This window comes from Oncorhynchus mykiss, chromosome 5 (genome assembly GCF_057628025.1).
Source record: "Oncorhynchus mykiss isolate SJ-2025 chromosome 5, ASM5762802v1, whole genome shotgun sequence".
In the NCBI taxonomy this organism is placed as follows: domain Eukaryota; kingdom Metazoa; phylum Chordata; class Actinopteri; order Salmoniformes; family Salmonidae; genus Oncorhynchus; species Oncorhynchus mykiss.
Genome location: NC_143026.1, coordinates 97341985 through 97360484, shown reverse-complemented (window position 1 = coordinate 97360484; position 18500 = coordinate 97341985). Strand labels below are relative to the sequence as shown.

General features: G+C 49.0%; 1 protein-coding gene across 3 annotated transcripts in view; it reads right to left on the bottom strand.

Moving 5' to 3' along the window:
* Positions 1-437: 437 nt before the first annotated feature.
* The window catches only part of LOC110524918 (jade family PHD finger 3), a 45164-nt gene continuing 27101 nt past the window's right edge, over positions 438-18500 (bottom strand). For all 3 annotated transcript variants that reach the window (XM_090236535.1, XM_090236534.1, XM_090236537.1), the window contains 6 exons: positions 17458-17669; positions 15970-16137; positions 8060-8176; positions 6064-6600; positions 5191-5308; positions 438-2297 (listed from right to left, as the gene is read on the bottom strand). In XM_090236535.1, the coding sequence (XP_090092661.1) occupies positions 1111-2297; positions 5191-5308; positions 6064-6600; positions 8060-8176; positions 15970-16137; positions 17458-17669 (2339 nt within the window). In that variant the 3' untranslated portion in view covers positions 438-1110. The remainder of the gene's footprint in view (positions 2298-5190; positions 5309-6063; positions 6601-8059; positions 8177-15969; positions 16138-17457; positions 17670-18500) is intronic.

Genomic DNA, 18500 nt, shown 5'->3' with positions numbered 1-18500 from the left:
CTGATTAGGAGGCAGACAACACAGCGTAGGTTTAGCCTATAGGTAGTGGTTATATTAGTTTAACTCCGATTAGGAGGCAGACAACACAGCGTAGGTTTAGCCTGTAGGTAGTGGTTATATTAGTTTAACTCCGATTAGGAGGCAGACAACACAGCGTAGGTTTAGCCTGTAGGTAGTGGTTATATTAGTTTAACTCTGATTAGGAGGCAGACAACACAGCGTAGGTTTAGCCTGTAGGTAGTGGTTATATTTGTTTAACTCTGATTAGGAGGCAGACAACACAGCGTAGGTTTAGCCTATAGGTAGTGGTTATATTTGTTTTTGTATTCTTTCAGGCTCACAGTGCGACCGAAACAAGGTTCCGTATGAATATGTATACTGTTAAACCCCTAACAGATACAGAAAAACATTTATAGGCAAAACAGAGAAGACAGAAATAAACAGACAAGTCGTTTAATCTCAGAAGACAGTACAACACTGCTCCGCTCACAGCGAGCATGGAGAGAGATAGAGGATCCGTAACAGGAGGACACACGTCGGAGTCCCATTGAGGTGATGATCTGGGCTAGGACGCCCGCCATGCATCAGTCCTTTGCTCCTGTCTGTATGTGTCTCAGCAGACCAATACATAGATGCCCCAGCCAGTGTAGGGGGCCCTGGTCCCAGTTGACCAATAGATAGATGCCCCAGCCAGTGTAGGGGGCCCTGTCCCAGTTGACCAATAGATAGATGCCCCAGCCAGTGTAGGGGGCCCTGGTCCCAGTTGACCATTAGATCGATGCTCCAGCCAGTGTAGGGGGGCCTGGTCCCAGTTGACCAATAGATAGATGCCCCAGCCAGTGTAGGGGGCCCTGGTCCCAGTTGACCAATAGTTCAATGCTCCAGCCAGTGTAGGGGGCCCTGGTCCCAGTTGACCAATAGTTCGATGCTCCAGCCAGTGTTGGGGGGCCTGGTCCCAGGTGACCAATAGATGCCCCAGTTTACCAATAGATGGCTGCGATTGGCCCCTGCTGCTCTATGGCTGGTCAGGGCTCCAGTGGTCAGAGAGGGAATGACAGAGCGGTGACAGAACTGGGGCCAGTGTCTACAGTAGGTGAGGGGTCAGGGATGTCACCTCTGTGCTGAGGTTCTACTGGACCCCCCCAGGCCCTGCTTCCCTCTGCTGTTCCCCCTGCTGTAGTCTCCTCCTGCCTGGCCCCCCGAGTCACCCCTACCCTGCCTCCACCTCTGACCTTGAGCCTCTGGCTCCGAGTCACTGAGCTCCAGGTCAGGGCAGTATCCATCCGTCTCCTGGTAGGGTGGTGGTCTGGTACCACTGGCTCCTTGGGGGCCTCCAGGAGCTGGTTTGGCCCAGGGCCGGTCCTGGACTGATCTGGTACCACCGAGTCCCTGGGGGCCTCCAGGAGCTGGTTTGGCCCAGGGCCGGTCCTGGACTGATCTGGAGCCTTTACCCCCCTGGGACACCTTGTCCCCCCGCAGGTCCTCCGTGGTCCGCACCAAACTGACCGTCGCCTCCTTGAATGACCGGCTGAAGTGCTCCATGGTTGACCTCCTGAAGCTTTCTGACTGGCTGCCCTTGCCCCCTGACCCCTCACCAGCATCCTGTTCACTGGGGGTCTGACAAGCGGTGTCCTTCTGGGTCACGCCCACCATCTTCTCCATCACACCGTTGGATTTGGGGATGTGGCCCGCTCGGTCTGGGTCCAGTTTAACATTTCCATTGGAGGAATGGCCGTGGAGCACCAGGGGTTTACCCGTTAAGGTTTTGCCAGTCAGGGGCTTGCCAGTAGATTTGATAGGCAGGGCTGAGCCTCTGTTGGTCAGTGCTGGTCCAGTGGTGGTACTGCTCTCTCTACATGACTGACCTGAGGTAGAGGTTGACAGTAGACTGCCATTGGAGCGCTCCTCTCTCCTGCCTCGCCCATGGAGCTGAGGCTTCCCTCCTCCTTTACCCAACCCTCCCCCCTTACCCTTTCCCAGCCCCCCTCCTTCCTTACCCAGCGCCCCTCCCTCCTTACCCAGCGCCCCTCCCTCCTTACCCAGCGCCCCTCCCTCCTTACCCAGCGCCCCTCCCTCCTTACCCAGCGCCCCTCCCCCCTTACCCAGCGCCCCTCCCTCCTTACCCAGCCCCTTCCCTCCCCCACTACGTTCGTGAACATTCCCGCTGTTATCTGGACAGAGGGGGCCGTTGCCTGACTTGGAGCCGGTCTTCCCATTACCCAGCGACACTTTGGGCATCTTCAGCTTCAGGGTGATTCTGGGAGGAGGCCGGAACAACATGCTGTCCACCGGCAGACCTGGAGAGAAAAGACCATGAGTCCCAACTCCACCCTAGGATAGAACATTAACCTGGAAAGACAAACACCATGAGTCCCAACTCCACCCTAGGATAGAACATTAACCTGGAGAGACAAACACCATTAGTCCCAACTCCACCCTAGGATAGAACATTAACCTGGAGAGACAAACACCATGAGTCCCAACTCCACCCTAGGATAGAACATTAACCTGAAGAGACAAACACCATGAGTCCCAACTCCACCCTAGGATAGAACATTAACCTGGAGAGACAAACACCATGAGTCCCAACTCCACCCTAGGATAGAACATTAACCTGGAGAGACAAACATCATGAGTCCCAACTCCACCCTAGGATAGAACATTAACCTGGAGAGACAAACATCATGAGTCCCAACTCCACCCTAGGATAGAACATTAACCTGGAGAGACAAACACCATGAGTCCCAACTCCACCCTAGGATAGAACATTAACCTGAAGAGACAAACACCATGAGTCCCAACTCCACCCTAGGATAGAACATTAACCTGGAGAGACAAACACCATGAGTCCCAACTCCACCCTAGGATAGAACGTTAACCTGGAGAGACAAACACCATGAGTCCCAACTCCACCCTAGGATAGAACATTAACCTGGAGAGACAAACACCATGAGTCCCAACTCCACCCTAGGATAGAACATTAACCTGAAGAGACAAACACCATGAGTCCCAACTCCACCCTAGGATAGAACATTAACCTGGAGAGACAAACACCATGAGTCCCAACTCCACCCTAGGATAGAACATTAACCTGGAGAGACAAACATCATGAGTCCCAACTCCACCCTAGGATAGAACATTAACCTGGAGAGACAAACATCATGAGTCCCAACTCCACCCTAGGATAGAACATTAACCTGGAGAGACAAACACCATGAGTCCCAACTCCACCCTAGGATAGAACATTAACCTGAAGAGACAAACACCATGAGTCCCAACTCCACCCTAGGATAGAACATTAACCTGGAGAGACAAACACCATGAGTCCCAACTCCACCCTAGGATAGAACGTTAACCTGGAGAGAAACACCATGAGTCCCAACTCCACCCTAGGATAGAACATTAACCTGGAGAGACAAACACCATGAGTCCCAACTCCACCCTAGGATAGAACATTAACCTGAAGAGACAAACACCATGAGTCCCAACTCCACCCTAGGATAGAACATTAACCTGGAGAGACAAACATCATGAGTCCCAACTCCACCCTAGGATAGAACATTAACCTGGAGAGACAAACACCATGAGTCCCAACTCCACCCTAGGATAGAACATTAACCTGGAGAGAAAAGACCATGAGTCCCAACTCCACCCTAGGATAGAACATTAACCTGGAGAGACAAACACCATGAGTCCCAACTCCACCCTAGGATAGAACATTAACCTGGAAAGACAAACACCATGAGTCCCAACTCCACCCTAGGATAGAACATTAACCTGGAGAGACAAACACCATGAGTCCCAACTCCACCCTAGGATAGAACATTAACCTGAAGAGACAAACACCATGAGTCCCAACTCCACCCTAGGATAGAACATTAACCTGGAGAGACAAACACCATGAGTCCCAACTCCACCCTAGGATAGAACATTAACCTGGAGAGACAAACATCATGAGTCCCAACTCCACCCTAGGATAGAACATTAACCTGGAGAGACAAACATCATGAGTCCCAACTCCACCCTAGGATAGAACATTAACCTGGAGAGACAAACACCATGAGTCCCAACTCCACCCTAGGATAGAACATTAACCTGAAGAGACAAACACCATGAGTCCCAACTCCACCCTAGGATAGAACATTAACCTGGAGAGACAAACACCATGAGTCCCAACTCCACCCTAGGATAGAACGTTAACCTGGAGAGACAAACACCATGAGTCCCAACTCCACCCTAGGATAGAACATTAACCTGGAGAGACAAACACCATGAGTCCCAACTCCACCCTAGGATAGAACATTAACCTGAAGAGACAAACACCATGAGTCCCAACTCCACCCTAGGATAGAACATTAACCTGGAGAGACAAACATCATGAGTCCCAACTCCACCCTAGGATAGAACATTAACCTGGAGAGACAAACACCATGAGTCCCAACTCCACCCTAGGATAGAACATTAACCTGGAGAGAAAAGACCATGAGTCCCAACTCCACCCTAGGATAGAACATTAACCTGGAGAGACAAACACCATGAGTCCCAACTCCACCCTAGGATAGAACATTAACCTGGAAAGACAAACACCATGAGTCCCAACTCCACCCTAGGATAGAACATTAACCTGAAGAGACAAACACCATGAGTCCCAACTCCACCCTAGGATAGAACATTAACCTGAAGAGACAAACACCATGAGTCCCAACTCCACCCTAGGATAGAACATTAACCTGGAGAGACAAACATCATGAGTCCCAACTCCACCCTAGGATAGAACATTAACCTGGAGAGACAAACACCATGAGTCCCAACTCCACCCTAGGATAGAACATTAACCTGGAGAGACAAACATCATGAGTCCCAACTCCACCCTAGGATAGAACATTAACCTGAAGAGACAAACACCATGAGTCCCAACTCCACCCTAGGATAGAACATTAACCTGGAGACAAACACCATGAGTCCCAACTCCACCCTAGGATAGAACATTAACCTGGAGACAAACACCATGAGTCCCAACTCCACCCTAGGATAGAACATTAACCTGGAGAGACAAACACCATGAGTCCCAACTCCACCCTAGGATAGAACATTAACCTGGAGACAAACACCATGAGTCCCAACTCCACCCTAGGATAGAACGTTAACCTGTTCCTCTTCTGGACAGAGGACACACAACCAGTATCTTACCAGCGGAGATCTCCTGGTTGAGCAGTTTGACGTGGAGGTTGAAGATCTGCTCCTGGGCCTTGCTCTGAGACAGTTTCAGCTTCTCCCTCCGACTCACCATGTAACACAGGTTCCTCACCTGTAGGGGACACAAAACGGCCGTCAAGAGAGCAGACATTGACCCAACACGGTAGAGAAGTTCTAAATCAGGGGTGGGCAAACTTTTTGGCTCAGGGGTCAGTTGGGGATTTTGAAATTCAACGGAGATCCGTAGTTTGCCCACCCCATTTCTAGATAGACATTTAAATACCTGGAAGGTTCCTCAGTAACTAGAATATAATAGACTGGTCCTATAACTGGCACAGAAAATGTGTTCCTGGAGCTAACCTAGAAACCATATGGATGAGCTTCATTACATCATATCTCTCCAACCCTGTACCTGGAACTAACCTAGAAACAATATGGATGAGCTTCATTACATTATATCTCTCCAACCCTGTTCCTGGAGAGCTACCCTCCTGTAGGTTAACACCAAGCCTGTTCCTGGAGAGCTACCCTCCTGTAGGTTAACACCAAGCCTGTTCCTGGAGAGAGACCCTCCTGTAGGTTAACACCAAGCCTGTTCCTGGAGAGAGACCCTCCTGTAGGTTTTAACTCCAACCCTAACAGGGTCGGAGTTAAAACCTACAGGAGTGTTTCTCTCCAGGAACAGGGTCTGAGTTAAAACCTACAGGAGGGTTTCTCTCCAGGAACAGGGTTGACGAGCCCTGACATAATATAATCAACCAGTCACACACTAAGTTCTGTCTGAGGTGCATGATCATCCTCATCCGTGTGTAGCCGCTGTCTTCTAATATATCTGTTTTAAATATCCAACTAATAAGTAATACTAACCCTCTCTAAGTCCTGTCTGAGGTGCATGAACATCCTCATCCGTGTGTGGATGCTGTCTTCATGAGGCAACAGCAGCAGGTTACCCTCCTCCTCACTAGGGGGCAGCAGAGCACGGTTGAAGTTGCTCTTCCTCTTCAGTTTCCAGTACTGGTAGATGAAGTCCAGCAGGCTGGGAGGGAGGCCCAGGTTCAGGGCCAGCTCCTCAGGGTGAATCAGAGTAGAAAACTCCTCCTCTAGTTCTAGTAACCTCTGGGCCCTCAGGCCCCCCCTCTCTGGGTCTGCGGGTGGTTTGGGCCGGGCCGGACTGAGACCGGAGCCTGGCTCCCCTGCCTTGGGCTGCTTGTTGTGGGCTGGTTGACAGGGGCTGAGGCCGGGGGCTGTTGGGTCGGAGGAGGCCTGGTTCTTGGGCTTGCTGTGCTTCAGGCAGTAGGACCTGAACTTCACCTCGTCTCCTTCATCCAGGACAGTCTTCATCTCCAGGCTGTACTCGAAGGCACACGTCACATGGAACGGGATGGTGCAGTTCTTCACTGAGCACTGAGAGGGATGAGACCCAACACAACAGAATATACACATCATTAACTAAATCAGAATAATATAAACATATTACAACTCCAAGGAACGGGATGGTGCAGTTCTTCACTCAGCCCTCTGGGGGATGGGGGAGGATAAGGAGAGTTGAACTCTGGGGGATGGGGGAGGATAAGGAGAGTTGAACTCTGGGGGATGGGGGAGGATAAGGAGAGTTGAACTCTGGGGGATGGGGGAGGATAAGGAGAGTTGAACTCTGGGGGATGGGGGAGGATAAGGAGAGTTGAACTCTGGGGGATGGGGGAGGATAAGGAGAGTTGAACTCTGGGGGATGGGGGAGGATAAGGAGAGTTGAACTCTGGGGGATGGGGGAGGATAAGGAGAGTTGAACTCTGGGGGATGGGGGAGGATAAGGAGAGTTGAACTCTGGGGGATGGGGGAGGATAAGGAGAGTTGAACTCTGGGGGATGGAGGAGGATAAGGAGAGTTGAACTCTGGGGGATGGGGGAGGATAAGGAGAGTTGAACTCTGGGGGATGGGGGAGGATAAGGAGAGTTGAACTCTGGGGGATGGGGGAGGATAAGGAGAGTTGAACTCTGGGGGATGGAGGAGGATAAGGAGAGTTGAACTCTGGGGGATGGAGGAGGATAAGGAGAGTTGAACTCTGGGGGATGGGGGAGGATAAGGAGAGTTGAACTCTGGGGGATGGAGGAGGATAAGGAGAGTTGAACTCTGGGGGATGGAGGAGGATAAGGAGAGTTGAACTCTGGGGGATGGAGGAGGATAAGGAGAGTTCATTGACTGATCCTGATACACAACTAATAAACATTTTACTAGCTACCCTCCACGTAGACAGCGGGCCCTACCCTCCACGTAGACAGCGGGCCCTACCCTCCACGTAGACAGCGGGCCCTACCCTCCACGTAGACAGCGGGCCCTACCCTCCACGTAGACAGCGGGCCCTACCCTCCACGTAGACAGCGGGCCCTACCCTCCACGTAGACAGCAGGCCCTACCCTCCACGTAGACAGCGGGCCCTACCCTCCACGTAGACAGCGGGCCCTACCCTCCACGTAGACAGCGGGCCCTACCCTCCACGTAGACAGCGGGCCCTACCCTCCACGTAGACAGCGGGCCCTACCCTCCACGTAGACAGCGGGTCCTACCCTCCACATAGACAGCGGGCCCTACCCTCCACGTAGACAGCGGGCCCTACCTCCACGTAGACAGCGGGCCCTACCCTCCACGTAGACAGCGGGCCCTACCCTCCACGTAGACAGCGGGCCCTACCCTCCACGTAGACAGCGGGCCCTACCCTCCACGTAGACAGCGGGCCCTACCCTCCACGTAGACAGCGGGCCCTACCCTCCACGTAGACAGCGGGCCCTACCCTCCACGTAGACAGCGGGCCCTACCCTCCACGTAGACAGCGGGCCCTACCCTCCACGTAGACAGCATTACTCACCTGTATACAGGCACCAGTCTTCAGTTTACAGAGGCTGCAGATGAGAGACCAGCGGGAAGGGGGGATGTGAGACACTTTGGTGATGGGCTCCATCCTCTCTGGACACGCTATGCTCACCTAGAGACATGAAGAACACACTGTCAACACGCTATGCTCACCTAGAGACATGAAGAACACACTGTCAACACGCTATGCTCACCTAGAGACATGAAGAACACACTGTCAACACGCTATGCTCACCTAGAGACATGAAGAACACACTGTCAACACGCTATGCTCACCTAGAGACATGAGGAACACACTGTCAGCACGCTATGCTCACCTAGAGACATGAAGAACACACTGTCAACACGCTATGCTCACCTAGAGACATGAAGAACACACTGTCAACAGGCTATGCTCACCTAGAGACATGAAGAACACACTGTCAACACGCTATGCTCACCTAGAGACATGAAGAACACACTGTCAACACGCTATGCTCACCTAGAGACATGAAGAACACACTGTCAACACGCTATGCTCACCTAGATACATGAAGAACACACTGTCAACACGCTATGCTCACCTAGATACATGAAGAACACACTGTCAACACGCTATGCTCACCTAGAGACATGAAGAACACACTGTCAACACGCTATGCTCACCTAGAGACATGAAGAACACACTGTCAACACGCTATGCTCACCTAGAGACATGAAGAACACTGTCAACACGCTATGCTCACCTAGAGACATGAAGAACACACTGTCAACACGCTATGCTCACCTAGAGACATGAAGAACACACTGTCAGCACGCTATGCTCACCTAGAGACATGAAGAACACACTGTCAACACGCTATGCTCACCTAGAGACATGAGGAACACACTGTCAACAGGCTATGCTCACCTAGAGACATGAAGAACACACTGTCAACACGCTATGCTCACCTAGAGACATGAGGAACACACTGTCAACACGCTATGCTCACCTAGAGACATGAAGAACACACTGTCAACACGCTATGCTCACCTAGATACATGAAGAACACACTGTCAACACGCTATGCTCACCTAGATACATGAAGAACACACTGTCAACACGCTATGCTCACCTAGAGACATGAAGAACACACTGTCAACACGCTATGCTCACCTAGAGACATGAAGAACACACTGTCAACACGCTATGCTCACCTAGAGACATGAAGAACACTGTCAACACGCTATGCTCACCTAGAGACATGAAGAACACACTGTCAACACGCTATGCTCACCTAGAGACATGAAGAACACACTGTCAACACGCTATGCTCACCTAGAGACATGAAGAACACACGGTCAACACGCTATGCTCACCTAGAGACATGAAGAACACACTCAACACGCTATGCTCACCTAGATACATGAAGAACACACTGTCAACACGCTATGCTCACCTAGAGACATGAAGAACACACTGTCAGCACGCTATGCTCACCTAGAGACATGAAGAACACACTGTCAACACGCTATGCTCACCTAGAGACATGAGGAACACACTGTCAACACGCTATGCTCACCTAGAGACATGAAGAACACACTGTCAACACGCTATGCTCACCTAGAGACATGAGGAACACACTGTCAACACGCTATGCTCACCTAGAGACATGAAGAACACACTGTCAACACGCTATGCTCACCTAGATACATGAAGAACACTGTCAACACGCTATGCTCACCTAGATACATGAAGAACACACTGTCAACACGCTATGCTCACCTAGATACATGAAGAACACACTGTCAACACGCTATGCTCACCTAGAGACATGAAGAACACACGGTCAACACGCTATGCTCACCTAGAGACATGAAGAACACACTGTCAACACGCTATGCTCACCTAGAGACATGAAGAACACACTGTCAACACGCTATGCTCACCTAGATACATGAAGAACACACTGTCAACACGCTATGCTCACCTAGAGACATGAAGAACACACTGTCAACACGCTATGCTCACCTAGAGACATGAAGAACACACTGTCAACACGCTATGCTCACCTAGAGACATGAAGAACACACTGTCAACACGCTATGCTCACCTAGAGACATGAGGAACACACTGTCAGCACGCTATGCTCACCTAGAGACATGAAGAACACACTGTCAACACGCTATGCTCACCTAGAGACATGAAGAACACACTGTCAACACGCTATGCTCACCTAGAGACATGAAGAACACACTCAACACGCTATGCTCACCTAGAGACATGAAGAACACACTGTCAACACGCTATGCTCACCTAGAGACATGAAGAACACACTGTCAACACGCTATGCTCACCTAGAGACATGAAGAACACACTGTCAACACGCTATGCTCACCTAGAGACATGAAGAACACACTGTCAACACGCTATGCTCACCTAGAGACATGAAGAACACACTGTCAACACGCTATGCTCACCTAGATACATGAAGAACACACTGTCAGATTTACTGTTCTGGCCATTCTTCACCATGTGGTAATGCATGAATGTTTGTGTTTTCATGTTTTATTGGAGCTGAAGTAAAATGCAATGTACATTTTGGTGGTTTAGGGTTTTACCTCAAGGACCCTTCATTTGGGCTAACCCTATGGGCTCTGGCAAAACCTCAGGGACCCTTCATTTGGGGTAAAAGTAGTGCTCTATAAAGTACGTATTGTAAACGGTTCAGTACGTATTGTAAACGGCCCACCAAACCCACGGTTCAGTACGTATTGTAAACGGCCCACCAAACCCACGGTTCAGTACGTATTGTAAACGGCCCACCAAACCCACGGTTCAGTACGTATTGTAAACGGTTCAGTACGTATTGTAAACGGCCCACCAAACCCACGGTTCAGTACGTATTGTAAACGGTTCACCAAACCCCCAGTTCAGTACGTATTGTAAACGGCCCACCAAACCCCCGGTTCAGTACATATTGTAAACGGCCCACCAAACCCACGGTTCAGTACATATTGTAAACGGCCCACCAAACCCACGGTTCAGTACATATTGTAAACGGCCCACCAAACCCACGGTTCAGTACATATTGTAAACGGCCCACCAAACCCACGGTTCAGTACATATTGTAAACGGCCCACCAAACCCACGGTTCAGTACGTATTGTAAACGGCCCACCAAACCCACGGTTCAGTACATATTGTAAACGGCCCACCAAACCCACGGTTCAGTACGTATTGTAAACGGTTCAGTACGTATTGTAAACGGTTCACCAAACCCCCAGTTCAGTACGTATTGTAAACGGCCCACCAAAACCCCCGGTTCAGTACGTATTGTAAACGGCCCACCAAACCCACGGTTCAGTACGTATTGTAAACGGCCCACCAAAACCCACGGTTCAGTACGTATTGTAAACGGTTCAGTACGTATTGTAAACGGTTCACCAAACCCCCAGTTCAGTACGTATTGTAAACGGCCCACCAAACCCACGGTTCAGTACGTATTGTAAACGGCCCACCAAACCCACGGTTCAGTACATATTGTAAACGGCCCACCAAACCCACGGTTCAGTACGTATTGTAAACGTCCCACCAAACCCACGGTTCAGTACATATTGTAAACGGCCCACCAAACCCACGGTTCAGTACATATTGTAAACGGCCCACCAAACCCCCAGTTCAGTACGTATTGTAAACGTCCCACCAAACCCCCAGTTCAGTACGTATTGTAAACGTCCCACCAAACCCCCAGTTCAGTACGTATTGTAAACGTCCCACCAAACCCCCAGTTCAGTACGTATTGTAAACGTCCCACCAAACCCCCAGTTCAGTACGTATTGTAAACGTCCCACCAAACCCACGGTTCAGTACGTATTGTAAACGTCCCACCAAACCCACGGTTCAGTACGTATTGTACGTATATGTGGATAGTGGGAATTGCCAGCTGTCGAAAATACCAGTTGGATACATTCATGTGATTTGAAGCTGCGTCAACCATAAACTAAAAGTACAGCTATCATGATTGTAACCTAATTATAGAGTTAAAAAACACATTAATTCATTGATTTTTGTTGTGTTCAACTGCCGAAAATGCTGTTATCGAGGTCATTTCCTTAGATGAGGTCAGAGGTCACCATGTGGGAGAGGTGTGAGCTCAGGATGACAGTTTCCCCACTAGTAATTACCAGTTGGAGGGTGTTAGCGGATTTTTTCAGTCGTATGTGGTATTTTCCCACTTCCATCTTGGTTACGAACGCAGCATGACACTGCCTCCTGTGCCAGCTGCCCACTTGTGACTCTCTTAAAGGGGGCGTATCTGTAGCGCATTACATCCCCCACTCAAATAAAATCTCATTCTATTGGTCACATACACAAATTTAGTAGATGTTATTGCGGGTGTAGCGAAATGCTTGTGTTCCTAGCTCCAACAGTGCAGTAATATCTAACTAAAATGCTTGTGTTTCTAGCTCCAACAGTGCAGTAATATCTAACTAAATGCTTGTGTTCCTAGCTCCAACAGTACAGTAGTATCTAACTAAATGCTTGTGTTCCTAGCTCCAACAGTGCAGTAATATCTAACTAAATGCTTGTGTTTCTAGCTCCAACAGTGCAGTATTATCTTACTAAATGCTTGTGTTCCTAGCTCCAACAGTGCAGTAATATCTAACGAAATGATTGTGTTCCTAGCTCCAACAGTGCAGTAATATCTAACTAAATGCTTGTGTTTCTAGCTACAACAGTGCAGTAATATCTAACTAAATGCTTGTGTTCCTAGCTACAACAGTGCAGTAGTATCTAACTAAATGCTTGTGTTCCTAGCTCCAACAATACAGTAGTATCTAACTAAATGCTTGTGTTTCTAGCTACAACAGTGCAGTAATATCTAACTAAATGCTTGTGTTTCTAGCTCCAACAGTGCAGTAGTATCTTACTAAATGCTTGTGTTCCTAGCTCCAACAGTGCAGTAATATCTAACTAAATGCTTGTGTTTCTAGCTCCAACAGTGCAGTAGTATCTAACTAAATGCTTGTGTTCCTAGCTCCAACAGTGCAGTAGTATCTAACTAAATGCTTGTGTTCCTAGCTCCAACAGTGCAGTAGTATCTAACTAAATGCTTGTGTTCCTAGCTCCAACAGTGCAGTAATATCTAACTAAATGCTTGTGTTTCTAGCTCCAACAGTGCAGTAGTATCTTACTAAATGCTTGTTTTTCTAGCTCCAACAGTGCAGTAATATCTAACTAAATGCTTGTGTTCCTAGCTCCAACAGTGCAGTAATATCTAACTAAATGCTTGTGTTTCTAGCTCCAACAGTGCAGTAATATCTAACTAATTGCTTGTGTTTCTAGCTACAACAGTGCAGTAGTATCTAACTAAATGCTTGTGTTTCTAGCTACAACAGTGCAGTAATATCTAACTAAATGCTTGTGTTTCTAGCTACAACAGTGCAGTAGTATCTAACTAAATGCTTGTGTTTCTAGCTACAACAGTGCAGTAGTATCTAACAATTCACAACAATACACACATTTGAAAGTAAAATAACGGAATTAAGAAATATATAAATATTAAGACGAGCAAAGTAGGAGTGGGATTGACTAAAATAAACTAGAATACAGTACATACATATGAAATGAGTAAAGCAGTATGTCAACATTATTAAAGTGGCCAGTGATTCCATGTCTATGTATATGGGGCAGCAGAGACTAATATGCAGGTTTGATTGAGTAACCAGTGTAGCTGGCTGGTGATGGCTATTTAACAATCTGATGAACTTGAGATAGAAGCTGTTTTTCAGTCTCTCGGTCCCTGCTTTGATGCACCTGTACTGACCTCGCCTTCTGGATGATAGCAGGGGGAAAAGTCAGTGACTCGGGTGGTTGTCCTTGAACTTTTTGCCTTTCTGTGACAACGGGTGTCCTGTAGGACTGTAGGTGTCCTGTAGGGCAGGCAGTGATACAGCCTGACAGGAAGTCCTCAATTGTGCATCTGTAAAAGTTTGTGAGTGTTTTGGTGACAAGCCAATTTCTTCAGCCTCCTGAGGTTGAAGAAGCACTGTTGCGCCTTCTTCACCACACGGTCTGTGTGGTTGGACCAATTCAGTTTATTCGTGATGTGTACGCCGAGGAACTTTCCACCTACTCCACTGCTGTCCCGTCGATGTGGATAGGGGGCTGCTCCCTCTGCTGTCTCCTGAAGTTCACGATCTTCCTCTTTGTTTTGTTGACGTTGAGTGTGAGGTTACGCCCAATTTTTCAGTTTTTGATTTGTTAAAAAAGTTTGAAATATCCAATAAATGTTGTTCCACTTCATGATTGTGTCCCACTTGTTGTTGATTCTTCACAAAAAAATAACAGTTTTATATCTTTATGTTTGAAGCCTGAAATGTGGCAAAAGGTCGCAAAGTTCAAGGGGGCCGAATACTTTCGCAAGGCACTGTAGAGAGGATACTACACCGGTTTGGCTTGTTTATATAGAGAGGATACTACACCGGTTTGGCTTGTTTATATAGAGAGGATACTACACCGGTTTGGCTTGTTTATATAGAGAGGATACCACACCGGTTTGGCTTGTTTACATAGAGAGGATACTACACCGGTTTGCTGAAATGGGTGCTAGAGGGAAGTTTATAATGTGGCTTGAGCACTTTATCAGGGTGCTGAAACCCCTTATTCTCAACCACTGAGAATTGGTTTATAGCTGCGCCCAAAGACTAAACATGTAAACATAGCCTACCTATCACTCTTGTAATGTATTTGTCCCAGTCAGGGACAGCTTGAATGCTGAGGGGAGATGGTGTTGTTCCTTCCCAAATTGTACTGGGAGACGGGACGGACAGCAGATCGTCTTCGCAGTGGCAGACCACATATAACAACACCTGCACAGGATCGGTACATCCGAACATCACACCAGCGGGACAGGTACAGTACAGCAACAACTGCCCGAGTTACACCAGGAACGCACAATCCCTCCATCAGTGCTCAGACTCTCCGCAATAGGCTGAGAGAGGCTGGAGGGCTTGTAGGCCTGTTGTAAGGCAGGTTCTCACCAGACATCACCGGCAACAACGTTGCCTATGGGCACAAACCCACCTTCGCTGGACCAGACAGGACTGGCAAAAAGTGCTCTTCACTGACGAGCAGCGGTTGTCTCACCAGGGGTGATGTTCGGATTTGTGTTTATCGTTGAAGGAATGAGCGTTACACCGAGGCCTGTACTCTGGAGTGGGATCGATTTGGAGGTGGAGGGTCCGTCATGGTCTGGGGCGGTGTGTTACAGCATCATCGGACTGAGCTTGTTGTCATTGCAGGCAATCTTAACGCTGTGCGTTACAGGGAAGACATCCTCCTCCCTCATGTGGTACCCTTCCTGCAGGCTCATCCTGACATGACCCTCCAGCATGACAATGCCACCAGCCATACTGCTCGTTCTGTGTGTCATTTCCTGCAAGACAGGAATGTCAGTGTTCTGCCATGGCCAGTGACGAGCCCAGATCTCAATCCCATTGAGCACGTCTGGGACCTGTTGGATCGGAGGGTGAGGGCTAGGGCCATTCCCCCCAGAAATGTCCGGGTATTTGCAGTTGCCTTGGTAGAAGAGTGAGGTTTATTTTTTTAACATCTCACAGCAAGAACTAGCAAATCAGGTGCAGTCCATGAGGAGGAGATGCACTGCAGTACTTAATGCAGCTGGTGGCCACACCAGATACTGACTGTTACTTTTGATTTTGACCTCCCCTTTGTTCAGGGACACATTATTCCATTTCTGTTAGTCACATGTCTATGGAACTTGTTCAGTTCATGTCTCAGTTGTTTAATCTTGTTATGTTCATACAAATATTTACACATGTTAAGTTTTCTGAAAATAAACGCAGTTGAAAGTGAGAGGACGTTTCTTGTTTTGCGGAGTTTATAAAGGCAATTGGTTGTAATTAGGAAGTCATCCTTTACCTCAGGGATCCACAGGGCACAGCTGACATGTGCCCACTTGGTGCCCGCCCTCGTAGCCTTCATCGCCCCTCCCTTGATGGGGCACAGCTGACACTGGGGGTCTATGCCCAGGACACACGTCCTGCACAGCCAGTTACCATCTGGTACCTTCACTATACCATAACACGCCTGGGCAGGGGGAGAGAGAGAGAGAGGATTACACATGGTATCTTCACTATACCATAACACACCTGGGCAGGAGAGAGAGAGACAGATGGCCCCTTCAACAGCCATACTAAACGAGGAGATGTTCCATACGCACAAAAAGCTTCTCGCTCTCATTTTCTGCACAATGTGTGCAAAGATAATCCATCCACCAAGTTTTGTCTCAAAACACAATGCCACACGTAAACACAGTTCACTTTCATAGCAGCCACGTTGTATTCCTTCTCAACCTCTACGCGCTCTCCTCCTCTCACCGTTTCCCTTCACTTGTAGACTTCAATGTACAACACAATAGCTGTCTGTGACCAGGCGAAAAATCCTTACCAAAAACTTTCCTATCATAACCGCTACACACAGCCTACATCGTTGTCACCATATTTGCTAAAGTAACATCATAGTCAACATAGCTAATAGAACTAATGTGTTAAAAACCCGCTAAAATCATGCAGTACAGTGTACAGTCAGTTTAGTAGTTACACCGGCAGGTCCCGGAGGCAATACATTTGTAAAAACAGAAGCTTTTTGAAGCAATGTATTTGTTCAAAACGGTTCAACTATTGTCTTCCTCTCTCTTTGAGTCAACTACTCACCACATTTTATGCACTGCAGTGCTAGCTAGTTGTAGCTTATGCTTTCAGTACTAGATTCATTCTCTGATCCTTTGATTGGGTGGACAACATGTCAGTTCCTGCTGCAAGAGCTCTGATAGGTTGGAGGACTTCCTCTGGAAGTTGTCATAATTACTGTGTAAGTCTATGGAGGGGGGTGAGAACCATGAGCCTCCTAGGTTTTGTATTGAAGTCAATGTACCCAGAGGACGGAAGCTAGCTGTCCTCCGGCTACACCATGGTGCTACCATACAGAGTGCTGTGGAAGATACTGTAGACTATTGCAAAACAGTGTGTTTTAAATCAATTATGTGGTGACATGAATATATTTGGTATAGTTATATCTAAAAATGACTTGAATGAATCACTAAGGAGGATAGTCCTCCCCGTCCTCTGCTGAGGAGCCTCCACTGCTCAGTGTATATTTAAGCAATAAGGCCCAATGAGGTGTGGTATATGCCCAATATACCACGGCAATGTACCACAAACCTCCAAGGTGCCTTATTGCTATTATAAACTGGTTACCAACATAATTAGAGCTGTAAAAATAAATGTTTTGTCATACCTGTGGTATACGGTCTGATATACCATGGCTGTCAGCCAATCAGCATTCAAGGACCACCCAGTTTATCATTAGTATTACATTTCTATAGTCATCAGGTGGTCAGGTTCCTACCTGATGAACACAGATGTTACATTTGTCACAGAAGACCATGTCGTTGCCCTCCTCGCTGTCGGGGGAGCGACACACGTCACAGATGACATCCTCGTCGTACTCGATGCCCAGCCCTTCTACCGTGTCGATGGCGTGGTTCATGTTGTCATGGCAATGACGCTCCAACGCCTCCATGGTGCGCTCCATTGTCAGCTCGTCTACAGGCCCCTCCCCTGGGGAATGACGTAACAGTTAGACAAAAAGTTAGACATAGAGACAGAATAACAGTTGGCTCGTCCCCGGGACCCTCCCCTGAGAGACACAATAACAGTTGGCTCGTCCCCGGGACCCTCCCCTGAGAGACACAATAACAGCTGGCTTGTCTCCAGGACCCTCCCCTGAGAGACACAATAACAGTTGGCTCGTCTCCGGGACCCTCCCGTGAGAGACACAATAACAGCTGACTCGTCTCCGGGACCATCCCGTGAGAGACAGAATAACAGTTGGCTCGTCCCCGGGACCCTCCCGTGAGAGACAGAATAACAGTTGGCTCGTCCCCGGGACCCTCCCCTGAGAGACAGAATAACATGTGTGAAGCCTGTCCCCTGGAAGGCGGAGGTGTGAAGCCTGTCCCCTGGAAGGCGGAGGTGTGAAGCCCGTCCCCTGGAAGGCGGAGGTGTGAAGCCCGTCCCCTGGAAAGGCGGAGGTGTGAAGCCCGTCCCCTGGAAAGGCGGAGGTGTGAAGCCCGTCCCCTGGAAAGGCGGAGGTGTGAAGCCCGTCCCCTGGAAAGGCGGAGGTGTGAAGCCCGTCCCCTGGAAGGCGGAGGTGTGAAGCCCGTCCCCTGGAAGGCGGAGGTGTGAAGCCCGTCCCCTGGAAGGCGGAGGTGTGAAGCCCGTCCCCTGGAAGGCGGAGGTGTGAAGCCCGTCCCCTGGAAGGCGGAGGTGTGAAGCCCGTCCCCTGGAAGGCGGAGGTGTGAAGCCCGTCCCCTGGAAGGCCGAGGTGTGAAGCCCGTCCCCTGGAAGGCGGAGGTGTGAAGCCTGTCCCCTGGAAGGCGGAGGTGTGAA